Genomic DNA, 22666 nt, shown 5'->3' with positions numbered 1-22666 from the left:
ACGAGGAACACAAATTGCTGGATTTTGAATTTTTTTTTTTGATGGAATCGGAAGTTCTTTTTTTTTTCGGAAGTCTTTTTGTTCTTTATGAGGAGCGTTCTTGTGACAATAACCTTTGCTGCAAACAGTTGTTTCCAACCCTATCTATGGTGGTTCTCATCGGATGGATGTGACCACAGAAAACACACAAATATTTTGATCGTGTCTTTAATTTAACCAATAAATATTAATTTTACAAATCAGAAAGATTAGAGAGTACTTCTTGAGCGGAAGGTCTTTCATTGGGTTCAACATGAAGCATTTTGGTGAGAAGAGTTTTGAGAGAGGGCAATCTGGAGGATAAATCAAGTAGGAGACTATTGTTTGAAAGTAAGAGTGAATCCAAGGCAGCTGCTCCACTCTTTTCAATGACATCGTTGACAGAGTGGAGAGTGAGGGCAGCACTTGGATTGGAAAGGCAGCACACGATTTGAGTAAATACAAGGCCTGCCTGCCAAATGTCAGCTCTTTGATATCTCTCAAGAGAAACATCGGATGAAAAGTCTTGTAGAACCTTAAATTCAGGAACAATAGAATTGGACAAATCTTGTGAAATTCCATAGTCTGTTAATGCTAAAACGATGGATCCACCTTGACCATTCTGAGGAGGTGTTAATTCTTGAATGAAAATATTACTCAATTTGATATTCTTGTGAGCAGTTTTTTGAGAATGCAGGAAATGAATGGCGCTAGTAATTTGTTGTAAAATGGATATCACAAGTGTGGAATTCATGATGAAATGGTGTTTCTGAATGAAATCTTGTAAATTTCCTTTTTCATAGTAAGGCATGGCGAAACACATGTAACGAATAGAGGCCTTATTCGATTCCTTATATTCCTCTTCAAAGACATCGAAGACATTGGCAAGAGGGATCTTCTTTTGTAAAATAATTCTTCCAGTTCGAATCATTTGAACTCCTTCTTTCATGCAACGATTGAACTCTAAAGTGGATCGAATAGGAAGATATTTGATGACCAATGGAGGTGCTGATTTGTTTGCAAGATCTTTGGCTGTGAAAACTTTCTTGTTGGAATCTTTGGAGTCAATTCGATGTTGAAGCTTGTAAGTTTCATTGACAATCTTATTGCTTGCTTTTTCTTTTTGAGGAATTATGGCTGGCTCCTTAATAGAATCTGCAATATCGAAATTTTCACTCAATAAACTATTACCACCCATGACACTGTCCATCATGCTGTTGTGTGAGTGGTTATTGTTTTGAATTTCGTTTGTGGACATGAAAGATGGCATGTCCAGTTGACCTGTACCCTGTTGATGGTCGCTATTGAACTGAGAAAATGCAGACATGTCCTGTCCCAATCCTGACATTTGTATTCCAGAAATCTCTGATTGCATGACAATGCCTGACATTTCAATACCAGACATGTTGGATAATTGAATTCCGGAATCTTGGTGAGCAGATGGTTGTGTTGGTTTTTGTTGAGGTTTTTCCTGTGTCGACATTTCCAGCGCTGACAGTTCTATACCAGACATGTCCATGTTTGACATTTGAATGTTTACATTATTTACATCATGATCACTCACGAGATCTTTTTCAGAAATATCGATCAATGATGGTTTTTCAGAGAGTGGAATGTTGGATCTTTCTGAGAGACTCTGGTTTACAACTGGTTGCTTGGGTTTTGCTTTGGTTTGGTCAATGGTTGTTTTCAGTTTAAACTTAGCAACTGCTCCTTGTTTTTGGAATATTTGAGGATCTGCAAATTCAAATTCCACATAATCCTCAATGTCTTCGTCATAAAATTCTAACTCATATTTGGTGACACAGTCTACGTCATCCACACATTTCTCTAAAATAAATCGTGCAATATCCTCAACGGTAGGCTCAATTTGCTTTGAAATCAAGTACGAAAACTTTTTCTTTGTTCCTGCATATTCCACAAAGAATGAAACAAATTCACTCTCATATATATCTCCAAATATATTGATCAATAAATCCTTCACAGCTCTGATTCTTGTTGAGTAGAAACAATCTTTGAGCCAAGCAAATTCATTTGGAAATTGATTCAATAAATCTCGATTCAGATTCACTATATTTTGGATCCATGTCAACATGGTTTTAAAATCATGTGAATTTGGATCAATGGCCTTCAGAACTTGAATCATGTATGTAATCACTAAATGAGAATATTCTGGAAGTGAACCTATTTTCTGAAAGATTTGCATGAGTTGAAACATGATATTTCGTTGATGGAAGAATCGTTCAACCATGTTCATATCGATCATGAGTTGCAGATAACCACACTTGACAAACTCTTCTGGAAAAGATGACAAGTCCTGAAATATGGACAACAAGGACCAATGCTCATTTCGTTGTTCCGACTTGTTAGCTCCAAATTCAGGATTGGCAATGACTTCTCTGTAATATCGGGCACATTTTTCTGTCATGAGAATGGGGAGAGTATCATTAGATTGTCTCAAATTATCAAAGAAGGTCAACATGAAAAAGGAATTTTGCGGCGTTTTCTCTTTGATTTTATACAGATAGGTTTCAACTGTTTCAAAAAAGAAATTTGAAAGATTTTCCAAATCTTGCTCCGATTTTGTATTTCTATAGGCAAGAACAAGATCTGAGATTTTCGTAAAGATTCGGGATCGCCAAATGTTAAAGTACTCGCTATCATTTTCATTCTCTGGGAGAGAAGGAAGATTGTCCAATGTACTATTGTTGGAAGACATTTTTTTTGAATTTTTTTTAATGAACTTTCAAGACTGTTCTTTTGAGCTTGTAGTTCCACAGATATCGTTGCAGCTGATCATTATATTCAATGATTGGATTTTTAAATCTAAAGGCCTGAAACAACTGATTTCAAAAGTTCAAAACAGATTTTTACTCTGGAATGAGCTCTAATCTACAAAAATCATCACTGAATTTGAAGGAAATTTGTAAGTGATCAGCAACCACAAATTTAATTTTTCTACCTCAACTATTCCTGCAAAATATTCTATTGCTTGAAACAATTGATCACTATCAAATGAGAGCAATTTTTGTTCAATGTAGATATATTTAAGAATTGATGGAATGTCTCTATTTAACGTTGATTTCTGTTGATTTTCAAGTGAGTGCAATATTTGATCATAATTGTCCAAAGAATTGAATTCAATATTTGTTTTTGAAAATATTCAACAATTCTTTACCAAGGTCTGCACTGCTGAGTGATCTGTTGTCAAAATCATGGCAAATATAATCTTTCAATATTGAAGTTTTCATGCACTTTCGAATTCTTGAGAACGGATTTTTCAAATGTGAATTTTGTAACTTTTCATGATTCGTTTGTTTGGCGTTGATGATGTTCATAGTTTTAGCAGTTGATAATGATATTCCTGTGCCATAAGTGGCGATATCAGACATTAATTGATTTCTTTTTTTGATTTTCTTTGCTGTGAATTGTTTCACCATCTTGGACTGTTTTGTAATTTTACAGTTATACCATTTGGATTTCTAAATGGCAATTTTAGAATTTTTCACAGAAATTATTGTATTAATAGCTTCTTCAGCAGTGCAATTCAACAGGCAGATTATTTCCTTTAATCGCCGGTACATATCACACTTTTTTACTGACAAATTTGGCCGGCAGTTCCTATACTCCACTTTTTATTCCAGTTACTGCATTGCTCTCTCCCTTAAACGTTGGAAAGATTATTGACAATTTATCAGTCACCCATAATAAGCTGAAGAATTGGAGGACTGACATTGAGTTTAGACATTACTTGAGACTCTTTGCTGGATTTCCAAGAGGTTTAGAATATTATCTCGAACAATATTGTACATCTCAGACTACAGTACGGACTGCATTTGAAACTTCAACATCTGAATTACGAATAAAGTACCTAAATAATACTGGATGACAAAATTCGTCATATTTTGGGCTAACTATCAAATTCAAGGCACTATGAATGAAAAAATTGAAATGAAAGACCATAATTTGTTGGATATAACAAAGGTTACAGATTGTACTATCATCAAAAATGCAGCCTCTGCAAAAGCTGGTGACATTTTAATAATTGGTTTACAATTGAAAGATTCACCTGATGATTTTCTGGTTCTTCATATTCAATACAAATGGGCTGACTCTGCAAAATCTAGAATCATACTAATTTTCTAATTCGGGAACTTCAACAAAACTGATCAACACTCTTAACGAAATTATTCTTCTAGAGATGTTGTTTGAACAAGGATCCTTAAAAAGGCGTTTTCAACCGAGTGAACTGGTCCTCCAAGCAATTAGATCCATTTCTTATAACCATCACCACACAAGTGATGATACTCCAATCCAACTATAATGACACCCAAGTAACAGCACTTTACACAGACATTAAGGTTAAATCCACCAAATTCTCACTATTCTCAAGCCCAATACTATATGTCACAAACACCGTTTGACAGAATTTCCGAATGTTCAAGCATGGAGAACTATATCAGCGAGCAATAATCATTCAGAAGCTCCTCAACCAATATTTTCTTCTAGGACGAATAAATTGTGGAAATTCAATAATTGCCAAGATTGTCTGCATAAAAGTCAGTAAGACTTCTGAATATTTTCAAAGATTACGAAACGTCCCACCTCATTAGACACTTTGTGGAGTTTATAAATTGTTGGAAGAATTGGAGCTCTCTCTCTCTTAATTGTGAACAAAAGGTACTGTTTTAAGAGCAGCATGGAAGAGACCATTCGATTTTCTGCTCTATTGCAGTAGTGTACAACACACTGCAACAGTTCACATGCTTTATCCTTTGAAATGATTAGATTGAAGTTCACATGACAGGCTTAATGATAATCATTTCAATGAAATGAAACCTCATCCAAGTCGTTGTAGGCCAGCGAAAATTGGCGGATTTTCAAATATTTTTTCGCTTTAAAGTCAGCTGGTGGCCCGAGCGGAAATTGGGTCCGGAGCAACGACGTGAGCAACGCAAAAATCTATTCATGTTGTGTGCTTTTAATACCCCTCAAGTCGGTGGTTGATGTTGCGTGTTCATTGACGCCAATGGAAATAGCATCGTCTACAACGGAAGAAAAAGAATGATGATGTAACGTGTCTCCAACTCTCCACTCCTTCTCATGAGGACAATGGATTTTAATTGAACAGGTCCTGTTACGAGTGCTCTCAACCCCCGTATAGACTGCCTCTTGGTAACATGCAAGACAACAGCTTTTAAGAGGTTTTGGAGTTTGTGGGTAATGAGTGGTTGAATTTCTCTTTCGTCGACTCGTGTTTGACTTTGAAAATGATTCGTTGTTTTGGTTTTCATTTTCCATCATTTTATTGAAGGAGAACTCGAGAATGTTGTTGTTGTTGCCTTCATCGAGAACGTTCTCCATGATGAGTCTCAAAAAGTTGAGTTCTATACAAGACATGTTAATTTCTATTATTATTCTTCTTCTTTTCCTTCTCAGATAAGAGGATCAAAATTCGAACAAACAATTGGACAAAATCAATAAATAATTCCAAAGCATGATGAATGGCATCTGCATTCTTGGATCCCACAATGCTCACCTTCTCCACAATCATTTGAGTGTCATAGAGCACATATAAGATAAACATGATCAATCCACCATATAGAGAGACGTTGAATGAAAATCTCGTGTAAAAGAGGGAATTAATCAATAAAACTAAGGTCAATGATGAAATAACGCCTCCCAAATATAAGAATTCTCTTCTTTCTGAATACAATGCAGCTGCAGAGAAGGAAACAAACACGACCGTAGTAGCCAACAAGGCCAGGAAAATAATATTTGGATCAATGGAGAGAGCATAATACACGATCGGAGCCAAAGCAGCACCTTCAAAGAAGCCTAATGTGAGTAACAACCCCAAACGATAACGTTGTTCCAACAAGGGTACACCTGGAGATGAAGGACTTAAATACAACAACAAACTAAAAACAATGGTCAAAAGTGCGCATATGGATACATTCAACTCGTAGACAAACATGGAAAAGTAACAACCGAAAGCCGAGATGCCCATCAAAACCGTTAACAATCCATAGACTTTGGACAAGTGTAATTGGACATCTTTACTCAAGGGGTTACTATCCAACAAGATAGAGAAAATATTGCGTGAAGAGGATGATCGGAACGAAGAAGAGGATGTGTGATGATCAAATCGATTCATTTTTTTTAAATTTAGAAAACCTTCATTTAACGGGTACAAACAGGGACTTTTATTCCGAAACACGTGTTTTTTGAAAGGCACCAACTGACAGCATCAAACGATTGAGAGCGTTCAATCTCATCATAAAAACAACAAATGCTCGAATGTTGGATCCTTTTGGACAAGGAGATTCCTGTGAATATCACTTCTTTGAATATCGTCGTTGTGGTTATTATTTGAGAGGAGAAGAGTTTGATATGTGTTTGTTATTAATCAATAGAGATGAATTTGATGGCCATCATTAATTGTATCTTCTTATTAATCCACTGGTTCATTAATTCAGTGAGGCAATACTTCAGTACGTTACTGACATTAATTATTCAAAGCAATTATTGCTCTGAATGAACACAAAACTACTGAAACAATAATACTAATAATTTATATCGTATGTCGTCGACATGTCAACTCGTATTGATCTTAGTGATCCTTGTGTTCGTTCTCCGGTTCAGCCTTATTCTTTTTTTCAGTCTTTTCTTGCAATCTCTTCTTTTCTAAAAATTCACGGAATTTCTCTTCCTTGTCAGGGAATGGAGATGGACCAACCAATTCTCTGAATTGTTCAATATTCATGGTTTCATGTTTCAACAAGTAGTGAGCAACAGTTTCTAAAAGCTCCTTCTTTTCTGTGAGAATATCTCGTGTTCGTTTCAGAGCATCTTCAATAATTGTTGCCACTTCTCGATCAATAATCTCAGCAGTTTCTTCACTGTATGGCTTTTGGAAGGCCATGGATTGATCGCCAGGAAGTGGATACGACACAGGTCCAACTGCTTCACTCATACCAAAACTACTGACTGCTGCATAGGCAATTCTTGTGATTTTTTGCAAGTCGTCTTGGGCTCCAGTCGATAAGTGTTTAAAGATTAGCATTTCTGCCACTCTTCCTCCCAAAGCTTGAGCCATATAATCCATCAAATGGTCCTTTGTTCTAATGTAGTGCTCTTTTGGAACATATTGAGCATAACCTAGTGCTTTTCCTCTTGGAATGATGGAAATCTTCAGTAATGGATCTGAATGTTTGCAGAACCATGAGACTAATGCGTGACCAGCCTCATGATAGGCAATAACTTTCTTTTCTTTTTGTGAAATTGGAGCAGTTCTCTTTTCAATACCACCAATCACTCGATCGATGGCACGTTCCATGTCTTCCATTTCAACTTGTTTTTTACCTTCACGAGCAGCAAAGATTGCTCCTTCATTGCACACATTGGCAATATCGGCTCCTGTGAATCCAGGTGTCAATTCAGCCAAACGTGGAATATTATCTTCCAAGCCAGGAGCTTTCTTGATATTTCTCAAGTGAACCTTAAAAATGGATTCTCTTCCTTTTTGATCAGGTTTGTCAATGGTAATTTGTCGATCAAATCTTCCAGGACGCAACAATGCTCGATCTAATCCTTCAACGTCCACGTTGGTTGAGGCCAATACAATGACATTATGATTTTCGTTAAAACCATCCATTTCCACCAACAATTGATTGAGAGTGTTTTCTCTTTCGTCATTGCCACCGCCGTACATGCTATTTCCTCTTGGTCTACCAATGGCGTCAATTTCGTCGATAAAGATGATAGCTTGACCGGTTTCTCTTGCTTTCTTGAACAAGTTACGGACCCTGGCAGGACCTACACCGACGAACATTTCGACAAAGTCTGAACCTGACATGCTAAAGAATGGCACATCAGTTTCTCCAGCAACGGCTTTGGCTAAGAGGGTCTAAATGACGTGCATCATTGTGGGAATCATTGTGTTTAGAGTAAAGACAATGGAATTCAAGATTTGGAAAATTGTGTTGAAATTATGTTGAAATGAATGCAATGTTTGAAAACCACTACTCAACAACACACGCGTGATACTTACTTTACCAGTACCTGGTGGTCCCTATTTGAATTTCATTATCACATAATATCAATAGTAATTAACGAATTTGAAATAAACATTTTGATCAATCAGATAAATAATTGGAACATTCCTATTGAAAAAGTAACACGATATAACATACCATAAGGATGGCACCTCTTGGAATTTTGGCACCCAATTTCTTGTAATGTTCTGGTTTTTTAAGGAATGAGACGAATTCTTGAATTTCAGCTTTGGCTTCTTCCATTCCTGCCACATCATTGAATGAGACTTTCACCTTTTGCTTGACTGCTTCTGGTGTTTTGGTAATTCCACCAAGACCAGGCATTCCTCGAGCAGTTGCAGTGAATGACCACAATAAGATACCTGCCAAAAACAATGTGAAAGGACTTGGCAAGAGAGAATGCCAATCGAGAGATCCAGTATAAATAATTTTTGGACTCATGGATGGAGGAATTCCCTTTTCAATTTCTCCATCTTGTAATCTTGTCTCAAATGCATCGACATTAATCATTTGGAAATAATAATTAAATCCGCTAGATGGGCCCCAAACAGATCCCTTATGCTCTTTTCGTTCAGTACGTGCCACATCTTCAGCTCTGCTCTCCTTTTTATCCACTCCCGAATAAACAAAACTTCCACTTGAGAATGGGTCTTTAAGATAGACATAGACCTCATTGGTTCTCAAATCATATTCCAAGTGATCCAAATTTGTATTTCCGAGATATCTATCTACAAAATCTTGGAATGTAATTTCCTTGTTTAACTTTTGAGATTGTGAGGGTCCGGCAGGAGTTAAATACAGGAGCAAGTAAGCGGTCATAACGGCCATGGCTAAAAGACGTAATTTTCTCGATTTTAATTCTTGTTTCTCACCAGTCTCATCTTCGTCGTCATCTTTGTTGTTCTTTTCTTCCTTTTCTTCTTTTTCGTCTTCTTCCTCTTTCTGTGTTGTTTCGAATGGATTGTAAATTGGGTCATTGTTGTGAATGGATGATCCCAATTATGACATGTATGCCAATTGATTTATAAAAGATGAAAATAATTGATTCATATTAGTACCCAACACGGAATGTCATTTTGTCATTGAAAAATATCAAAATTATCACAATCATTACCACATTTAAAATGTTGTTGTTGAGAATCTCGCTCGGAATAACACTAACCTTCTTTTTGAACACTCCATTTGTTGTATGATATTGTGCTCTTTGTTGTGTTGCCAATTGATTTAAAAGTCTTATCGATGCAGATAACGATGAAGACAAATTATAAATCTCCGAATTCGGATCCATCAGCGATGTCTTGTTGCCATATTGGCCCTTTTGCTGTTTAAAACAACTTGTTCCAAAAATTCTTCGGACACACACCTCCTTCATCATTCCCGAACATGGTATCGTTCCTATCCGACGACTTATGCCACTACTCATGCCATTCGTTGTCGTGCTGCTGAGGAGTAACACATTCGAGGCTTGTTTGAGCAGGGTAGAAGCCTTCTGCGATTTGAGTTTTTGCATTTTTTTTTAAAATAGATTTCCTTCAAGAACGGGCCGCTCAAAGCGAATTGTCCTCTCAATCAAAATTGTTGACGTGAGTATCAACACCATTCATTTACACAACAAGGGGAGTGGTTCACTGATAATTGTTGAAATTAAGGAAAAAATTCCAAATGGTTTTTACTTTTGAATTCTTTTATTCATAAATAACAACTACTTATTTCCAACAACAGGTATTGTTGTCCGTCACTGTGGTGGTTCCTCTCAAACCTGGGCCAATCACAGTCGTCGAAGAATCTGTCTTTTTCTTATTATTTGGATGATTGTCAATATAATTTTGTGATTTGATGACAGCTTGAAGCATCTTGTCAAATGCCACATCCACACCAGTCGAATTCTTGGCACTTGTTTCAATATATTCCATTCCCATATTCTTGGCAAACTCTTCAGCCACTCGACGATCAATGACTCTCTTTGAGACTAAATCTGATTTGTTTCCAACGAGAACCATTGGTGTATTCTCTGAACCATACTTGGAAATTTGATCCAACCATTTACCAACTTCACGAAATGATTTCTCATCGGTCAAATCAAACACAATCATGATGCCATTCGAAGATCGATAATAACCTGAAACAATTTGGCCAAATCGTTCTTGTCCTGCTGTATCCCATAATTGTATTTTAGCCACTCTGTGATCTTGAAGTGTTTGTGTCTTGATTTTGAAATCCACTCCAATAGTAGAGAGGTGAGATTCATAGAATTCATCATCGCTGTATCGAACGAGAAGGCATGATTTACCAACGCCCGAGTTTCCAACGATTAATATTTTGACCAAGATGTCGTATTCCCAAGGTCGATAATCAGAGTAAGAAGTGGAAGATCCAAAGTTGTTGTTTGTAGTAAGGTATGACATGTTGTAATTGTTGCACTGCACTGGAAAAGGAGCTCAATATTTCAAAAAAAGAGTTGTTGTCTTGATCTGACGGTCTCAAGGAGAAGTGCTTGAGTTTTTTTTGAGTATGAAAATAATTCAATTATGCAACAGCGAAAAGATTTTCTCGACAAGTTCCCGTCAAATGACGCTAAAAAGGTTATTTTTATCATCGATGACGTCGTGTGTTAGCCGTTGCGGTGAAGGGAAAAGAAAAATCATCATTCACGACAACAACGCTGTTCAAGGTTATCTATCCGTTCGGATAACACCCTCATACAATTGAAAATCGTGTATTTATCCTTTTTCACAAATTACACTTTCAAGATCTCCTGTGTGTACAAGTTGTAGTGTTGTGATACGTATATCTTTCACACGTTAGGACTGATGGCTGGTTGTGATGATTCTAGTTGTTGTAGATCACAACCTTGTGTTGCTATCTCCCACTCAAAATCATGACCCTTGCTAATTCTTGACGTTGAAAAAAACCCTTAGAGATCAACCAGATCAACCTTAATCCTTCTTTGTGGATGAAATGTTCAAAGCGTCTCGCGAGAGTTGATCGATATAGTCAATGGCATATTTGGCACATCCGTTATTCGCAACTTGTTGTAGATCTGTGACACAAGCCAACACTCCGAAAACATTGTCATTTTCCAATGTTCTTCCCTTTCTACTATTTTTCTCGACGCAATCTACAATTGACTTGTTGCATGAAAGTATCATACCTTTAAAGAAGTTTTCAAAACTGATTGCACTACATCTATCGGTGGCAAGCGCAACTTTGTATTCATCATCTTTGGCTTGAATGGTATTGGTTTGTGCTTTAAGACAATCAACAAATTGGTCTCTTGATTCTCGGGTATAATTTTCAAAAAGGCGAGTGGCCTCTGATTGGGAAGAAATGTCCTTAACTTGTCCTCCATTAGCAGCCTTCAATTCTCTCAATTTACTGGCAAAGGATGGCATCAATCGTTGAATTCCTCCCTCTGCGAGTGAGCCTAATAATCTGTGTTTCATTTGAACTCTTTGAACAAGACTACTATCCATTGCAAAACAGTCACTCATTTCGGCAAAGGTTTTCTGGGTCCAATTTTCGTCAAACAAAAAGCGAGGATTGTAGGTCCAAGTCGATACAAGATCTGAATTTAGTGGGTTCCAATTTTGTTCTCTTGTTCTTTCAATAATCTCCAATTTTGATAAGCAAGAAGCTTTCGTCCTGCTATTACTCGTTTGTTTTTGCAGATTACTTTCAAAAGTGGGTTCTTGTTCCCGAATTTCTGGCAAAGCCTCCATACAAGCAAAGTAAAAGAATTCTGAAGCATCGGAACCCAATCTACTTTCAAGCTGCATCTTCATGGACTGACAAGTCGACAACAATTCAGTCGTACGGAAAAGCTCACGTGTTTCTTTTGCTTCTTCAGCAGTGATGATGATGGGAGTGGTCGCTTGTTGAGGCTTTGCGCTCATTTTTTGCTTCTCAGAACCAAATAATGAATTGTAAAGTTTTTGATTGAATTGTGTTAGAATTGTTGTTGCTTTTTCTTTGTTGATGATTCCGAATCAAAGGATCCATTGAATGTAATAGTGGTTTGTGATCAATATTAATATATTAAGATAATGACATTCGAATGAAAAACATCAACACCTCCTCTCCCAATACCAAAGATCGATTTGTGAATAGACTCTCTTCAACTCGATGCCAAAACATAATAAGAAATACCTGTATACAGGCCTCTAAGATGTCATGCACTCAGCTGTATTCCGATTGGTACAACAATCGATGATAGGACTCTAGTTGACATTCATTATTCCACTCATTAATATTGTGGGCCTGAAAAATTCCAGTCGAGGGAATTCCAGAGGGAAAAAGTAACGTTAGGAATTTTTCAAGGCGGGCAAAATTTTTTTTAAAAAAATTCTTCAGCTATCTTGTCCCTCTCGGTCGAGTTTCATCATCGTTTTTTTTGAAAGCCGAAGAAAACAAGAAACTTCGGAGATTGAATTTAGAACATTATAATAGTATTAACACACTTATTTGGTAACTAAACATCCTACACTATTTGGTAGTATTTGTAGATTCAAAACATCCTACATATCTTCAGAGTGCGACCGAATCCATCATCAATTATATCCATCTCCATATAATTTTAGTTTTATCATCATCATCAATATGGAAGCTATATTAAATTTTAATGACCCTTTCAATGTTGGCCTCTTAGATATGGTCATTGATTGCCTGTACAGAGGTTCTCCTCAAGAGGTAAGTTCGAACTTAAACTCAAACTCATCAATCTGACATGAACCTCATTACTTCATATCAACTACACCAACAACACATGACTATTAAAATCTTACTTTTCAACAAATAGATCCAATCAGCGCAAAGAGTACTTACTCAGTTTCAAGAACATCCAAGCGCTTGGACCCGAGTCAAGCAAATATTGGAAACATCAAATAATGAAAACTCAAAGTTTTTTGCTCTTCAAGTATTGCTTAAAGTTGTTCAAACAAGATGGAAAATTCTTCCTCAAGATGAACGAGAAGGAGTGAAAAACTTTATTGTGATTACTGTGATTAATTGCTCGAAAGATGAGGCTTACTTTAGAAGTCACAAGCTATTCATCAATAAGCTTAACGAAGTTCTTGTAGCAATTGTGAAACAAGAATGGCCTCAAAATTGGCGTAATTTTATTCCCGAAATTGTCAACTCGAGTCCTTCAAATGAAAACCTATGCGAAAACAACATGAATATTCTCAAGCTTTTGAGTGAGGAAGTGTTCGACTTTTCAGCAGGAAAAATGACTCTCAAAAAGATGACCCAACTCAGCGAAAGCTTCCGAAATGAATTTTCCTTAATTTATCAACTTTGTGAGGCCATTCTACAGGGCGCACAAAAACCATCACTTCTTAGTGCCACGTTACAAACTTTATTGCGATTTTTGAATTGGATTCCTCGCCCTTACATTTTTGAAACGAATATGCTAGAAGTTCTAATTACCAAATTTTTGCCGGTCCAACAGTTCAGAAATGATACACTGAGTTGTCTCACTGAAATTGTAAGCATGGTAGAACCAAAATATGATGAAAAGTTTGAATTAATCTTTGTTTTTGTTATGCGGGTGATGCCAAATATCCTTCCACCAAGTACCAATTTACCGAGCGCATACAAGAATGGAAGCGACTATGACCAAAAGTTCGTCCAAATTTTAGGCCTCTTTTTAACATCATTCTTCACAAACCACTTGGCTGTTGTAGAGAAGGATCAGCATACACAGCTTGTACTCGAGGGCCATCAATATCTTGTTGAAATTTCCAAGGTAGATGAAACCGAAATTTTCAAGAATTGCCTCGATTATTGGATTTATTTTTCAAGAGATTTGTATTTCTCTGAGAAGAAGGCAAATCAAACCACACTCTATGAACCTCTCATGCTTAATAGACCTACCTCTGCAAGAAAAGCAATTTATTCACGAATCCTCTCACAAGTAAGACTAGTAATGGTCTCAAAGATGGCCAAACCAGAGGAAGTGATCATTGTTGAGGATGAAAATGGACAGATTGTGAAAGAGTACATGAAAGATGTTGATGCCATTCAACTGTACAAGAGCATGCGTGAAGCTTTAATTTATTTGACTCACTTGGATTATATAGATACTGAGAAAATCATGTTGGAGAAACTACGTGCTCAGCTCAATGGATATGAATGGTCTTGGCATAATTTGAACACCTTGTGTTGGGCTATTGGTTCAATCAGTGGTGCTATGGAGGAAAAAAGACGAAAAGAGATTTGTAGTGACCGTAATCAAGGATTTGTTGAACATGTGTGAGATGAAAAAGGGCAAAGAAAACAAAGCTGTGGTGGCCTCCAATATCATGTATGTCGTGGGTCAATATCCTAGATTTTTGATTGCACACTGGAAGTTTTTACAAACTGTCGTGAACAAATTATTTGAATTTATGCATGAAAAGTTCCCTGGAGTGCAAGAAATGGCCTGTGAAACCTTTGTGAAACTCGCTCAAAAATGTAAAAGGAAGTTTGTGCAACGACATCAGGGAGAAGATATCATGTTTCTTGAGAGAATCCTCAGAAACTTGAAATCTAACATTTCGGATCTAGAACCTGCACACATTCACGTTTTCTATGAAGGCGTTGGTTACATGATTCAGGCAGCTTTACCAGCTGATCAAGAGCGACTTCTTCAAATGCTCATGTCTATGCCCAACACAAAATGGCAAGCCATCATGTCTCATGCTGCACAAAATGTTCAATCTCTTGCCGACACTATAGTATTGAAAGAATTGACAAATATTTTGAAAACCAACGTTGCTACATGTAAATCAGTTGGACATGCCTTCATTCATCAAATGAAATTCATCTTTAGAGACATGTTGTCCGTGTACAAGGCATACAGCCAATTCATTTCTGATGAAATTCAAAAGATTGGTACAAGAGCAGCCTCCCACAGTAATGTCAGAGCAATGCGAGCAATTAAGAGAGAAACCTTAAAGTTAGTGGAAATGTTTATTGCCAACACTGACGATACTCAAATGTTAGTCACTTCATTCTTACCTCCACTTTTGGATGCCACTCTTGGTGACTACAAGGCAAGCGTGCCTGATGCAAAAGATCCTCAAGTATTGACTCTCCTTTCTGTGGCCATGGACAAACTTCAAACAGCTATCGATCACTACCTTCCAACTATTTTAGAATATGTGCTTGAATGTACACTTCCAATGATTACAACGAACTTTGAGGATTATCCTGAGCACAGAATGAATCTTTTCACACTGTTAAAGTCGATCAACAAGAATTGCTTCCAATCATTCTTGCACATTCCTCCAAATGGATTCAAATTGATTGTCGACTCGATTCTATGGGCTCTCAAACACACTCACAGAAATATATTCGAGACAGGACTCGGCATTTTACAAGATATGCTTTCCAACATTGAACACCTTAATAATGATGGACTGAGGAATGAATTTTATAGCAAATTCTACATTCCCATTCTTGATGATGTTCTTTATATTTACACAGATACATTGCATCAGTCTGGTTTCAAGATGCAAACCACTATTATTCACCATTTACTTTATGTAATTGCTACCAACAAGATCACGGTACCACTTACTGAAAATCAACAAGTACCAAACGATTTATTTGTCAAGAAGCATATCCATGATATTTTAATTGAAAGCTTTAACAACCTCAATTCCCAATATTTACAACAATTCATCATAACTCTCTTTGGATACATTCATCAAGAGAAGGAATTCACAAATTGCTTGCGTGACTTTTTAGTGACTCTAAGGGAATACCAAGGAGAAGAGGTTGATACAAGCGATTTGTTCTTTGAAGAAAAGCAACGTAAGGAATTGGAGCAGCGAGAAATTAGAGCAGCTGTTCCTGGTTTGGATTCTGTTGTTGTGAATGAATTTGCGCCATCACAAGACGATGATGTTGTGTAATCATAGATGATTTGTGGTGTTTAAAAGCATGATGAGGAATAAATCGTGTTTAAGATTTGTCAAAAGAAGATTTTCTCTTAGATTTAAAACTGCTCTTGGTAACCAAAGCTCATCCATGAGTGGCTGTCGTTCGAATGCTGCTAAAAAGCATATTCTCCTCATTTCAACAACAGGTTTTTTACTTTCCTCTAGATTGTAGTCTTAAATTATATGATTCAGCTGAATTTGTTCTATGGTGACTTGATTTACAATTCCTTCAAATGTTTGTAAACATCTTCGAATTTAATTCCCGCAGGGACTTCTTTCAATTTCATTAAATCTTCAAAAAGTGGTTTTGCTCTTTCTTTTTGGTCAAGAAGGGCACATCCTCTAATTAGAGTATTGTAAATTAATTGAGAAGATGTAATTCCTCGTTTTTCCATTTCTTCCTTGAGGGCAAATCCTTTGTCCAAATTCTCTGGTTTTCTTGTACGAACGCAACATTGAATCAACATAAAGTAAACTTCACGGTTCCATTCTATTCCATCTTTTTTCATATCTTCTGCAATTGAGAAAGCCTTTTCAAGATATTCTGGTTTTTCCCAGCATAGGTTATTGCAGTGTTGTATGAATTGTCTATAGAAAGTGAAATTAAGTTGTTTGCCTTGATTCTTCCAATAATCATAAACTTGAACACATTCTTCGTGGGCTATTGTGATTAAAGATGTCGACCATGACATTAGGATGAATAACATTTTCAAAGTATCAATTTCGAATGTTACAGTTGTTGTTATTGTTGTTCCGAACAAGTGTTAAACAATGATGATTCATGCCGAGAGTTTTGCCAAGTTAGGTCGGTCCGTAATGATGATGGAGAAGATATGAACATTGTATTTACCATATTGGTATTTAATAATTCACGTAAAAGCCATATCAAAATACGAGGAATTCAAAAGTATTAATATTATAATGTTCATATGATGATGAAATAGGTATCAGAAGCAGTAAATTTGATGATGTTGTTATGTTGATATAGGGATGAAAATGGTGATGATGACTTGAATTTGGTATTTTCCGCTACTCCTACTTACAGAGTCGTTTAAAATTCGATTCCTTTCCTTGTTTACTCTTTGGATGCTTTTGTCTTTGCTCTTCAGCATAAAATCGTAAATTATTGTTCTCTCTTGTGGCTACTCCAATAGTCCAAACTCCCGAAGAAGAATGAGTATTAATGCCATGTAAAATGTTGTTGTTGTTATTCATGTTGGAACAAACACATAACACTCTAAGAGAGGAAGTGGCAGAAACCTTCTTCACTGGAGAAGCCTTCAAAGCAAAGGAACGAAGCATTTTTCTATCAAAAAAATTTCTTTTTCAACAAATTTTTGGTTTCTTTCATCATCATTATCCGAAAGAGAGAAGAAGACTTGAATTTTGAGAGGAAATTGATCATCATCGCGTCGTGTTGAAGATCATCAATTAAAGAACCTTTCCAACTTGCTGATTAATTTGTTATATTATTATTGAAAACTCTTATCAAAGATGGTAGGTTTGAGAGTTGTTGATCTCAGATGCCGGTGATGATTGTGATGATTATAAATTATAATTCGGAATTTAGAGATTTCATTTCTGTGGAGGATTGGACGCACCTGATTGGCTTTTGGCTAATGTGGCCATCCTGTCTAATATTGTATGTTTAAGAGTTTCAAAATTTCATGAACCTTGTTAGATTTTTCTAATTTCATCTGAATTGGGATGTTTCGTGTGAAACACGAATTTTCACATCATTCTTGTGTGGATGGACAACATCATTGGTGTCATTGTTATTATTCTTGCTCTCGCTCACTTTAAAAGTCTTCCGTTCAGTTAAAGTTTCTCTCGATTGCAATTATGAAGGAAATTTGTGAAGCGGAAATATTTGACGTAGGTTGATGAAAATTTCACGAATGACATCAAAATTATTAATTCGATCATGACGAATGAAATAATTTGTGGAACACTATCATGTGAATTCAAATTGAAAAAACCTGTGTTCAACATTGGCAATATCATTGTTAATTTTATGAATTCATTCTGAAATATAGTATGATAAGGCACTGAAAAGAACCGAAGGTGCATGCAAGGACATCAAAGAAGTGAAAAGTGCTATTGCATCCATATTATTTATAATTTCTAACGCTGCAAGATTTGATATTGAAGAGCAACAACTTTCATTGGAATTACAACAAATTGGTTTACCGAAAGAAAGCAGTGAGTCTCTCTGTCGATCCTATAAATCGAATAAGGACAAACTTGTTCAACATTTCAAGACAAAAACTTTGAGATGTAAGTGGATAGAAATTGTCATGTCAACATTATTTAGCTCAATTTGCTTTGAATTCTTAATGAACCGTGGTTGAACTCGTGGCCGCGGGCTTCACACTTTGTTCAACAATACTGAACGGCCTCAAACAGTGCCAAAAATCGATGAATTGAAATGGCGAGTAGATTTAGTCTTGTCCTCATCAACCCTCAAGTCAATGAATGAACCAACTGTACAGCTCAACTTGAAAATTCTTCACTCTGAAGAGCATGGTTCTGTTGTCACCCACGAACGATTTGAATTGTCGGCAGACAAGTTCAGAATTTTGTACAATGAATTGAAAGATGTAAGACAACTCATGGAAGAGTACATGAAATAAATAGCATGCTTATCAACCTCACATTCACGTGTTGTTTCTCAGGCACTTGTATTTGACAAGCAATAAAACCCTCATTTCAAGTCAGCGTTCAAGCAAACAAGAATGGACACTTCAAAAGAACATACGCCAGATTATTGTTTTATTTGGAAGAAAAGTGGGAAGGAAGAAAGAAGGTAGAAGCATCGGAGCATTTCAAATCGTCTCCAAATCGTTATGATGATGAGGAAGTTTGTTGATATCCAAGAATCATATAAAACTCCAACAATTATTGTTGTTTTTCTTGTTGTTGAGGTTCCGATGCAAGTTTAGCAACCTCCTCGTTCAATATGCTTTGAATGAGTAATTCATCATCATGAACTCCTATCGTTTGAGAAGTAATATTCTTAGTTTCCAATTTTGCAGAGTTTTGTGGAGTAAAGTTAACATCCTCTCCTTTATACATTGAGCCATGAATAATTTGTTCATCATATGATTGTCTGAATTGATCCTTTTGTTTATAGAAGGCCCAACGGAATACTTGTTGGTCCTTTCTAATTTGTTCATTGAGTTGCTGAACGCAAGTTGGTGAGCCATCGAAGAGCATCATAATCCATCTTCCCTTGTAATGTTTGTCTCTGTGTCTGTACATGGGATAAGCAAGAGGTAAAATTCCCATATTGTCCAAACGACGGATGACTCCATTGTTTTCAAAAACCACTTGAGCATTTCGCTTCATCACTTGTGCAACTGTAGGTAAAGCAGCTTTAGCATTTACTAAATAAACGAGTTCATACAAGGGCATTTTCCAGTTTACCGAGTAGTACAAGAGCTGTCAATTATTTTCAAAGAGTAGAAATGATGATGATTGAAGGAGGAATTGAAAAAAGCAAACGAGAGAGTCAATTCCGAAAGTCTTCTTGTGAAGAGCAGTATTTTTTTCTTTTTTTCGTCCTCGTGATGAAAAGCCTCTCAAAGCGTTATAAAATTCAAAAGGTTTTTGAAGAACAATATATATGAGAGTGGCTTTCCTCCGAGTCAGATCTGGTGCACAACCTTGAATAATCACACAATCTTCAGTGGGTAGGCAGGTTATATGTCATCATGATGATGAGGAGGCTAAATGACATGGCAGCTATTGTTGCACCAACTGAAACCTTTCCCTAAAAGAAACAAATTCCGAACGACCCAATTATGGTTAATTTTTTTTAATGAAATATCATCCATAGAACAAATCATCATACTGTTCCTTGTCTCACATTGAAACACCTCTTCTTCAGTAGATGTTTCAATAGTTTATAATTATTCATGATGGATTGTTATACTTGCTCATAGAGTTCGTAGTTAGGTGATTTTTACAATGTAAACAAAAAAATGGAACAATCATACTCCTCAGCTACTCCTCCAACCATGATGCCTTCGATTAAACCATTCAAAGCAAATACATCTCCGAATCCATTTGTTATTGAAAATAAGAAACGAGAGGAAAAATATAAACCAATTGTGATGTATAAATGTGGAGCATGCGGAATGGAGAGCAACAAGTTTCTTGCATGTGCCTCCTGTCAAAGTAAATTAATGTACAAAAAACGAACACCAAGATTTATTCATCACGATACGAATTAATTTGAAAATTAATTTATTAATTTTTTAAATTGATCTTTCATGGGTGGTGGAGTTGTGAATGTGAATTCACAACATTCCGACAATACTACCATCCGAAGACTGGTACTAAAAATTGTGTGGAATCAACTTTTTTCCAACATTGCAATTGTAAAATTCACACACTCACGAGAAGAAGAAAGTAGATATTAATAAAGTAATAATTGGAAGGTTTACCAGTTAAACGCTGAAACGATGATTGATTGACTCGAAAGGCAATGAATAGGTCCACAACTGTGTAGTTTCATATTATAGTCTTGGAGAGAATCAAGTTGAGGTGAAATGCAACTAATTTACTCTCTATTTGAGTACGTTCCACATTGAAAATAATGTTATTTAAATGCACTTTCAAATTCCATTATTATTGTTCTTTTATTGACCACTAAGATGACAATGAGTAATCTCTCAAAACATAAATTCAAAATCTCGTTTTGTTTGTTGAAGACAACTCCAAAATTGATCATTGTCATCTTTGTCTATAAATCAAAAAAATAATGACAAAACGAAGGTTCGTGATGATGTAATGAAACATGGAGCCAAAACAACATGGAATATATATATGCATCGGAATACGATGATGACAAACACGATGGTGATGAATTGAAATTTTCAACAATATATATCGATATATACATTCACCGGAAACAAAAATCATTTACTTGAATCAAAGAATTCTGACCTATGTTGGATATTGTGGATTCGGTTTGAAGGGCTCTCAAATTCAATCAACTATTGCCCCCGAATATAGTATGTAATTTCTACAACTCTAAGCATACATGATTCGTTTTTTATTGTTACTCATTTACAAATTGTCATACTTTAATATTTCGTTGTTGAATGATAACCTCAATTCCAAACAACACATTCTCATGTTTCTGATTGTTCATGATCCTTCCCAATACACTCGCCATTCATTGTTTCATTATGACATAGCCATTGAAGGAATTATTGCAAAAAGGCTTTTCAACCATCATCTCCTAAAAGAAAATAATTATTTGAATCCGGAACATTTAAGGCTTGATAGAAGTACGAGAACGGATAAAGGAGTTCATTCATTGGCTAATTTCATATCTCTCAAGGTGGAGTCTGCTGTGAATCGATCGGATGAGAAGGCAACAGAATCCTTTGCGGACTCGATTCAACAAATGATTAATTCTAAAAGTGAGAATGAACAAGTACCATTAACAATGAATAATTATCAGCAAGTACAACAATTTCCAGATTCTAATTTGAAAGCATTCCGAGTGGAGGTCATTTCCAGAAGAGTCAATACTCGTTCATTGGTAGTCATACGTGGTTATGAATACATTCTGCCGTTTCAAATCATTCTAAATCTCGTGAAACAATTTGATTCATCTCCTCAGAAAGAGGACAAAATTTTGGATTTATTGAGATTGAAAATAGCGAATGAGGACATATACCAACTAGAAGAGGAGAAAAAGACCTCTCTATTATTGCAAGTAATTTGCGAAAAGTTAAATTATATTTTGAATCAATTTGAAGGTTATCATTCGTTTCATAATTTTACCTTACCAAGCGCAAGTAATGATGGCGAACCTATTTTGAGACAAATCTATCATTGCTTTGCCTCTCCTACTCGAGTAAAATGTGACAACAACCACGAGGAATGGGCAATCAGAATCAAACTATCTGGTAATGGATTTTTACAACATCAAATTAGAAAAATGATTTCTTCTGCTCTTTTGCATATCATTGCCCCAGAAATTATGAATCAAGAATTTTTGGACATTGCACTTAAGAGTAATGAAGAAATATTTGTTAGCAAAGTACCTGGCGAGCATTTAATTCACACCAGAAGTATCCTTTATGACCTCGAAATGGAAAAACGATTTAGTTCCTGCCGAGAGCAACAAATTACATTCAAGAAAACAATTTTATATCCAAAGATTTTCAAAGAATATCGTTCAGTATTGGAGGAGCATTGGGACAAGTATGCCAGAGAAGTTGAATCATTTGGAAATGAGTGGCTCTCGAAAAAAGAGCAAGTTAAAAATCGAGCACTCGAGAATATTGAGACACAAAGGTTATTGACCCTGCAAAGACAAGAAAAAGATGCAAAATTCAGACAAGACTTACTTTCTCAGAAGAAACTGTTTCCAGTTCGAGCGTTACCAAATGGATACAGGTCACATTTCTATGTAAAATTCAAGCTGTATCCCCATGATGAGAGAGCAATTAAGACATTGTCTACTCTAGAAGCCATGATTTTGTCCCAAAAATTGGCTGTCTCATCAAGTTTTGAACTGTTGGATCAGGTGGTTGTGTCAGAAAAGTTGTTGAATCCTTCTGAAATACAGATTGATGAAGAATTATAATATTAATTATAAATATTAAATGGATGTTAAGATTGAATGCATCAAATCATGGTTTTCTCTTT

At 36.1% G+C, this 22666-nt stretch overlaps 12 protein-coding genes across 12 annotated transcripts; 5 read left to right on the top strand and 7 right to left on the bottom strand.

Annotated features, from left to right (window-relative positions):
• Window positions 1–232: 232 nt before the first annotated feature.
• On the bottom strand, window positions 233–2737 carry FDP41_004732 (uncharacterized protein; the record flags this gene model as incomplete). The annotated part of the gene is made up of 1 exon (XM_044708178.1): window positions 233–2737. The coding sequence occupies one exon, from the start codon at window positions 2735–2737 to the stop codon at window positions 233–235; it is 2505 nt and encodes an 834-aa protein (XP_044560769.1).
• A 2682-nt stretch (window positions 2738–5419) lies between these two features.
• On the bottom strand, window positions 5420–6175 carry FDP41_004731 (uncharacterized protein; the record flags this gene model as incomplete). Its single annotated transcript, XM_044708177.1, has 1 exon — window positions 5420–6175. The coding sequence occupies one exon, from the start codon at window positions 6173–6175 to the stop codon at window positions 5420–5422; it is 756 nt and encodes a 251-aa protein (XP_044560768.1).
• Window positions 6176–6631: 456 nt separating this feature from the next.
• FDP41_004730 (uncharacterized protein) lies at window positions 6632–9585 on the bottom strand (the record flags this gene model as incomplete). The annotated part of the gene is made up of 4 exons (XM_044708176.1): window positions 6632–7927; window positions 8072–8092; window positions 8214–9017; window positions 9238–9585. 4 exons carry the CDS (start codon window positions 9583–9585, stop codon window positions 6632–6634), a joined length of 2469 nt encoding a protein of 822 aa, XP_044560767.1.
• A 196-nt stretch (window positions 9586–9781) lies between these two features.
• FDP41_004729 (uncharacterized protein) lies at window positions 9782–10480 on the bottom strand (the record flags this gene model as incomplete). Its single annotated transcript, XM_044708174.1, has 1 exon — window positions 9782–10480. The coding sequence occupies one exon, from the start codon at window positions 10478–10480 to the stop codon at window positions 9782–9784; it is 699 nt and encodes a 232-aa protein (XP_044560766.1).
• A 531-nt stretch (window positions 10481–11011) lies between these two features.
• FDP41_004728 (uncharacterized protein) lies at window positions 11012–11968 on the bottom strand (the record flags this gene model as incomplete). Its single annotated transcript, XM_044708173.1, has 1 exon — window positions 11012–11968. One exon carries the CDS (start codon window positions 11966–11968, stop codon window positions 11012–11014), a length of 957 nt encoding a protein of 318 aa, XP_044560765.1.
• Window positions 11969–12671: 703 nt separating this feature from the next.
• On the top strand, window positions 12672–14328 carry FDP41_004727 (uncharacterized protein; the record flags this gene model as incomplete). Its single annotated transcript, XM_044708172.1, has 2 exons — window positions 12672–12761; window positions 12871–14328. 2 exons carry the CDS (start codon window positions 12672–12674, stop codon window positions 14326–14328), a joined length of 1548 nt encoding a protein of 515 aa, XP_044560764.1.
• Window positions 14329–14374: 46 nt separating this feature from the next.
• FDP41_004726 (uncharacterized protein) lies at window positions 14375–15970 on the top strand (the record flags this gene model as incomplete). The annotated part of the gene is made up of 1 exon (XM_044708171.1): window positions 14375–15970. One exon carries the CDS (start codon window positions 14375–14377, stop codon window positions 15968–15970), a length of 1596 nt encoding a protein of 531 aa, XP_044560763.1.
• A 245-nt stretch (window positions 15971–16215) lies between these two features.
• On the bottom strand, window positions 16216–17299 carry FDP41_004725 (uncharacterized protein; the record flags this gene model as incomplete). Its single annotated transcript, XM_044708170.1, has 2 exons — window positions 16216–16658; window positions 17041–17299. 2 exons carry the CDS (start codon window positions 17297–17299, stop codon window positions 16216–16218), a joined length of 702 nt encoding a protein of 233 aa, XP_044560762.1.
• A 192-nt stretch (window positions 17300–17491) lies between these two features.
• On the top strand, window positions 17492–18630 carry FDP41_004724 (uncharacterized protein; the record flags this gene model as incomplete). The annotated part of the gene is made up of 5 exons (XM_044708169.1): window positions 17492–17494; window positions 17568–17639; window positions 17804–17872; window positions 18034–18274; window positions 18404–18630. 5 exons carry the CDS (start codon window positions 17492–17494, stop codon window positions 18628–18630), a joined length of 612 nt encoding a protein of 203 aa, XP_044560761.1.
• Window positions 18631–18895: 265 nt separating this feature from the next.
• FDP41_004723 (uncharacterized protein) lies at window positions 18896–19411 on the bottom strand (the record flags this gene model as incomplete). Its single annotated transcript, XM_044708168.1, has 1 exon — window positions 18896–19411. One exon carries the CDS (start codon window positions 19409–19411, stop codon window positions 18896–18898), a length of 516 nt encoding a protein of 171 aa, XP_044560760.1.
• Window positions 19412–19980: 569 nt separating this feature from the next.
• Window positions 19981–20232, top strand: FDP41_004722 (uncharacterized protein; the record flags this gene model as incomplete). The annotated part of the gene is made up of 1 exon (XM_044708167.1): window positions 19981–20232. One exon carries the CDS (start codon window positions 19981–19983, stop codon window positions 20230–20232), a length of 252 nt encoding a protein of 83 aa, XP_044560759.1.
• Window positions 20233–20762: 530 nt separating this feature from the next.
• FDP41_004721 (uncharacterized protein) lies at window positions 20763–22604 on the top strand (the record flags this gene model as incomplete). The annotated part of the gene is made up of 3 exons (XM_044708166.1): window positions 20763–20776; window positions 20939–21015; window positions 21202–22604. The coding sequence occupies 3 exons, from the start codon at window positions 20763–20765 to the stop codon at window positions 22602–22604; spliced, it is 1494 nt and encodes a 497-aa protein (XP_044560758.1).
• Window positions 22605–22666: the final 62 nt, after the last annotated feature.

The sequence above is a fragment of the Naegleria fowleri genome (assembly GCF_008403515.1).
Source record: "Naegleria fowleri strain ATCC 30894 chromosome Unknown tig41, whole genome shotgun sequence".
Lineage (NCBI taxonomy): Eukaryota > Heterolobosea > Eutetramitea > Acrasida > Naegleriidae > Naegleria > Naegleria fowleri.
This window is presented reverse-complemented; position numbering and strand designations above follow the sequence as displayed.